At 34.0% G+C, this 6,365-nt stretch overlaps 1 protein-coding gene across 1 annotated transcript in view; it reads left to right on the top strand.

Annotated features, from left to right (window-relative positions):
• The first annotated feature begins 505 nt into the window (after positions 1-505).
• The window catches only part of LOC106460136 (PDZ and LIM domain protein Zasp-like), an 82,202-nt gene continuing 76,342 nt past the window's right edge, over positions 506-6,365 (top strand). The window contains exon 1 of the mRNA XM_022386275.1: positions 506-782. Coding sequence (XP_022241983.1) covers positions 675-782 — 108 coding nt within the window. The 5' untranslated portion in view covers positions 506-674. The remainder of the gene's footprint in view (positions 783-6,365) is intronic.

The raw sequence follows: 6,365 nt of genomic DNA, 5'->3' as shown, positions 1-6,365 counted from the left end.
ATAAACAGAAGGTCAGAAACAATATCATTAACAATTGTTTAGAGTATCTGTATGTTATTAACCTAAATAAGAGATGAAAGCAAAATCACAGTGTTATCTAAATAAAAAAATAAGGAAAGACAAGATAAAGGTCAAAACAGTATCCTTGTAGCAGTTGATTCCCGTCTACTTAGTAAGGCATTTGAAAATTGAGAAATACCTTTAAAGAAAGTGCATATATTTCTTTTTGTGATTAACAAGAAACGTTTATAATTCTTCTATCGTCCAGAAAAGTGATACACCTACATCAACGTAATTTAACATTGACGATGTTGATTTTGAATGATTTCACCTCTTATCTCTGACGTCCAAATGCTGCTAAGCGACTTCACCTTATTTACACTAGAAGTTATGACGTCATGAAGCAACAGATGGGGGGGGGTCTTCCTGCTAACAAACTGTTCCCACAACTTTGCACACGGAACTCTGGTTACCAGACTATAAGCATAGTAGAATAAATCATCTGCTTCAGGAGGTGTGCCTTTCTTCAACGGAGCCAGACTGGGTGTCAAGAGCGCCGATAACCGGGAGTTACAGTGAGAGCTTTTCCGCTGATTCGAAGTTAAAGTTCTGTCAGTGAGTTTAAAGGTTGGTTACGATAACGCTTCAACCGCTTGATCCCGAGGCCTTTCGAGATGACTTCTCAAATGTTGACTATCAAACTGTTAAGGGGAGAAAACACACCGTGGGGTTTTCGTTTACAAGGAGGAAAGGATTTTAGTTTACCACTTTCCATTCAAAAAGTGAGTCAAATTTTTGATCCCCATAAAATAAGTTAAGAGCAAAAATTTGTGAACTCAATAAATAATAACTTAAAAGTAAAACATTTGGACTTTATATAAAAAAAAACTTGTGTACTCAATAAACAATAACTTAAAAGTAAAACATTTGGACTTTATATAAAAAAAAACTTGTGTACTCAATAAACAATAACTTAAAAGTAAAACATTTGGACTTTAAAAAAAAACTTGTGTACTCAATAAACAATAACTTAAAAGTAAAACATTTGGACTTTAAAAAAAACTTGTGTACTCAATGAACAATAACTTAAAAGTAGAACATCTGGACTATATATAAAAAAACTTGTGAACTCAATAAATAATAACTGAAAAGTAAAACTTGAGAACTTCACCAAAAATACTGTAAAATATTGTATGTTTCATTTTTATATTTTCATTTGGTGTAGAAGTTTGATTTCAGTTTGTTTTAGTCATTTATATCTTATTACTAGTTCTTCTTTACGGTTTCTATTTATTTCACTGCTATTTTTGCACTTCTCTCCTCAGCAGACTTAAAAATAAAACTACAAGAAAACATTTATAGTAGAGTGTTGTAGTCAGCGTAATCAAATCCACGCTTTTGAAGAGAAACTTTTTAATCTTGTATTCTGTGATAAAAGGTGGCGTCATCTAGTGACGGAATTATCGAAACTTTCAGCATGAAAGTACCTCAAATTGGTCACAGTTTGTAGTAAAAGACAGATAAACTATTAATCATAGTGAATAACGTATTATTTTCTTTGTATTTATCAACTTTAAGTTAAGTTTAAGCACAGAAATAGATTACAATATTTGTGACTGAGTTATCGTTATTAGAAGGTTATTTACACGACTCTGGAATTTAACATTTTTGTAAAAAAACCTTGAGAACAGAAGTGTATCTTATTGATAAAGAATTTAGTTTATTAATGTACACATTAATTGCTTTAAGATACACGACTCTGGAATTTAGCATTTTTGTAAAAAAACCTTGAGAACAGAAGTGTATCTTATTGATAAACAATTTAGCTTATTAATGTACACATTAATTGCTTTAAGATATGTCAACACACAGCTAGCATCGTGGAAAAGCTTTATATATTATCCTATTAGATTACTTTCCAATAGAAAACTATTGTGTATGTTTTCATTATTAGAACCTAGATAGAGCTTCATATAAAATCACATATCACTGAAACTTTCATACGCTCTGTGCTACGCTTTTCAAATTATTTGTCAGACCAATGACCTTAAAATGCAATAAATAGAGAGACATGTTATAATTAACAAAGTAACAAATCTAAATAAAACTATTTATTTCCATTCACAGTTTGCTTATAGAAATTTCACAGTCATTTTTGCATTTGAAGAGAAGTGATAGAAAATTTCCCAAATGTTTTTATTATATCTATAAACATTTAATGAAGCAGTATCCGTAGAATTTTTCATTCCCTATTGTGAGGCGCTATTTGGCCCTGTGGTAGAGCTGGCGAACCTGATTAGAATCCATGCGTTACTACAAAATATTCCCAGCACTTCAGGCTGTGAGTGTGTTATAAGAGTGACAGTCAGTTCATTAATGTGTATGGCGGGTGGTAGGATGCTGTTGACTGGTTTTCTTCCCTCTGGTCAATAGTTCAAAATTAGGTGACGGGGGCAGACAGCCTTGGTAGCTTTTTCATAAGTACAAACTACAAATACAAAACACAGTTTAAGATTTCCCACCAAAACATAAAGTTGTATCTCGTCTATTTCCTCATTGGACAGCAGGAAACTCATTATCTTACCAACTGCTCTCCTCTAACTCAGCGGTAATTCCAAGGGCTTATAAAGTTAAAAATCGGGTTTATATATATCCTCGATGGGCAAAAGACAGATTGCTCATTGTGTAACTTTGTGCTTAACAACAACCTTTAATTTCAAAATGCTTATTGTTCATGCTATTATTTCTTTCAAAGCTGGTTTGCGTTCTTGGAACCAACAAAAAATAATGCAAGTCTATTTGATGCAAACAGTCTAAAACTGCCAGGCAAGAGCATCTTAAGTATGATTGCTTAGTGTGTATAATCAGGCGTTGTACTGTTGCACGGATGCTTCGTTGTTGGGGAGACTCGGTGAAGGGGGCTCCTTTCTGGAACGCACATACCTTTTTTTGGAACTTGCCAGAGTCAGCAGGATTCAATTCAGTTATATTCTTGAGATGCGAGCTTTTGTTGGCCCTATCTTGTATACAGTCTAAACGGATATAAGTCAACTACACGTATAATCTATTTTCTGCTTGGAAATACATTGTTTTATCCACACAGTTATCTAAAAATCTCAGATAATGCTGTCTGAATGTTTTTAAAGTTATGTTCGTTTAGAAAACATGTATGACATAGAGTTCCTTTTTTTTCTTCTTTACAAAATCCATGATTTTATTTGAAAAAAAAAGACAAATTAAATATAACTTAAGATATTATGTCGGTAATTCAGATAAATTGACTGAAAAGATAGCTTTTACCTTTTACTGTGGAAGTTATTTGAACATACACAAATTCACGTACAATACTCTCCACTGATAATATAATATTCATCTTTTATAGTGGTAATCGTTTGAGGGTGTGTAAGTTCGCATATAGTATAGTGTTTTTCATAATTCACAGACTTCGTAAAGATTACAATTAACGATTTTTGTATTTTACAACAAAATTCAATTGAATAATACGTATTTTTCCTTTCAGTTTAAGGAAATAAGTTCACATTTGTATTATTATTTTAGTTTCATAACTAGAACTTTATGTGAAAGTGAAATTTGTAAATTAATATAGTTGATATCTATACTAAACTTCACATGTAATTATAGTTGATGAGTTTGATAGATAGATTACGAATGTATTAAAAATAAAGAATTAAAAATAATAGTGTGTTTTAAAACACGCCCTTAGGGGTGGCTATCACAACTAGTGTAAAAACTACATGTTTAAATATTACACACGTAAAAACACATGTAATTATTACTCTGTATTTGCATTATTGGCTACCCGTACGGTTGCATTACTAAGACATTCCACCGCTTTGACTCATAAGATATTAACTAACGACATCAAATAAAGAAGCTATCACATCAAGACACTGTTTCATGGATTATGCCCTTCGTGGATGAACCTTTAACTACTCGCCTTCGTCAAGTGATTACAAGATCTGGTTTGAATATCAAAATCATACAAAATCTGGTAGAAAACTGAAGGATATACTCACTCGTTCAGCCTTTAATATAGACAATATATGTAAATCCAATAAGTGTTTTGCAAATACGAATGGCTTAGAGAAGTCCTGCACACTTAAAAACACTGTCTATGAACTTATATGTACACAGTGTTTGGCCACATATGTAGGTGAACCCAATTGTCCAATACACGATCGTTTCAATGAATACATTCGTGCCACTGGAAATCTTGACAACAAAGAAGCTACCGCTGAACATTATTTAAAAGAACACGGCACAATCAATGAGACACTATATACAATCAAAATTTTAGAAACTTGTGAAAGTATCCTCGCCAGAAAATATAAGGAATCACTTTTAATTCAGTCCAGACGCTCTTCCATTAATAGGTACAACGCTTGGCCCCTTTAACATTTTATTGCTATTATTAATTTTATCATTATAATTTTATCTATTTTTATGTTGTTATTATTATCATTTTCTCTATTTTTATGATCAACGACATATCATTTGGGGCAAATCTAAAATTATATTAATAAATGGCATTAGCTTGGGGGAGGCAAAGATATCCTGGCTCCCATTATATTTGAAGTGATAGACTAAAGAGAAGGCAACTAGTTAACATCGCTCACCGCCAACTCTTGGGCTACTTTTGTTAGACAGAATAGTGGGATTTGACCGTCACTCTTAAAACTCGACCACGGCTTCAAAGCAGGGAGCGTAATTTATTTGTTTTTTTATATCATGGCAGTAGTGAGACTCAAACAACTGAACCTCAGATCCATAGTCCGGCACGCTAGTCACTGGGCTACTATATCACTGAGTTGTTAAGATAGTTCCTTACTATAGCAGTTGCTAGGGGTTAACCGTTTTCCTCAATTAGCAGAGATAGTGTGCGAGAGATCTCGGGTTCGAGCCGAGAGAACCGGGAAAAATTAAACAAATACCACATACATATATGAATGTTGCTGAACTATGGAAGGAAAATCAACGCATATATAAATATGTGTGTGTGTGTGTGTTTAAGTTTGCGTGTATATACATATAAGTGTAAGTGTTAAGATATATTTGTTTTAGCTCGGGAGTGTCGTAAAACATCTGATATATATCCGTCGCCTGTTATCTCGCAGGAAGTACCTAATTTTGTACGTGGAGAATAATATATTTTTTTTCGCGGTTTTTATGCTGTCTAATCGACCAAAGGTGTGTATACCACTTACATATGGCATGACTCTCTGAGTCATATGCGTTATCTTGCAACTAAACTTCTATATAATATCGTAGACTACAGCCATATGTTAGCTCGTGCTGAAATGTTTTCAAAAGAAAGTTTAATTTGATGAGAGCATTACTTCGTTCTCATAAACCATTTCTACCTCTACTGTATAATTGAAAGTGTGTGAGAGCGTGGGAAGCTTTTTAAACTTCATTAAACTATGCAAAAATGAAATTGGGAATCGGGAAATAAGGATGACGTCATTATATGCGTAAGGGAAGGGTGGGTGTAGGTTAATATTTTTCAGCCGGATTGACCAGACAAACCCCGCGTACAGGCCTTTGGTCGTCGCGACCCCCATTACCTCTACAAGAATTGAAAACAATTATTGGTGATTCTTGGCGCAGATCGTCATAGTTCATAACAAAGGCGATAGGTGCACCTCTTAGACACTTCGAGGACTCAAAATAAAATGTTGACTCAGTGCAGACAGCTCATGACCCCTCTAGAAACTTGCTTGCGTCACCCACCGTTTGAGAAACACTAGTTTAGACAGTACTGTGCATTGCAAAGGAAAGGGTATTTGGGAAATGAATCTATCATCCCTCAGAGCCCCAACTCGGACATCAGTGCTTATGTGTTAAAGTTTTGCGTGTGAATTTTTTCCTTTGTTTAGAAGCACTTAATGTACCAATACCGTCACTTGTTGTTCAAAATTCATAACGTAGGTAAGTTAATATGTAGAATTATACACAGACTTTTAACACAGAGAGAAGTTCGTGTATAATTCTACAGTACCGTCACTTATTGAGTTTTAATATTTGCCCCGTTTCCCAAGTTTTGAAAACTTCGCTAGATCTGAAGTCTCTTACTAGATAAGTCGCTCAGTTGGTCACTTTTTATCAGGATATTAAGCTTATAGTGTCTTTTATACTAGAGGTGTTTTGTGGGCATCACATGTTGTGGAATAGGTTTAATTCACTTAGGTTTAACCTCGTAGTCAATGGGACGCCCCACACGACCATCGGATTCGTTCAGAGCTCTACGTAGCTAACCTCCTACGTAAGTAGTCTAGGCAGGTCATTTAATTGTTTTAATTACTTTAAATGCACCACACTGCATTTACATTTTATAATATTTTTGT

This window comes from Limulus polyphemus, unplaced genomic scaffold, assembly GCF_000517525.1.
Source record: "Limulus polyphemus unplaced genomic scaffold, Limulus_polyphemus-2.1.2 Scaffold1, whole genome shotgun sequence".
Taxonomy (NCBI): domain Eukaryota; kingdom Metazoa; phylum Arthropoda; class Merostomata; order Xiphosura; family Limulidae; genus Limulus; species Limulus polyphemus.
This window is presented reverse-complemented; position numbering and strand designations above follow the sequence as displayed.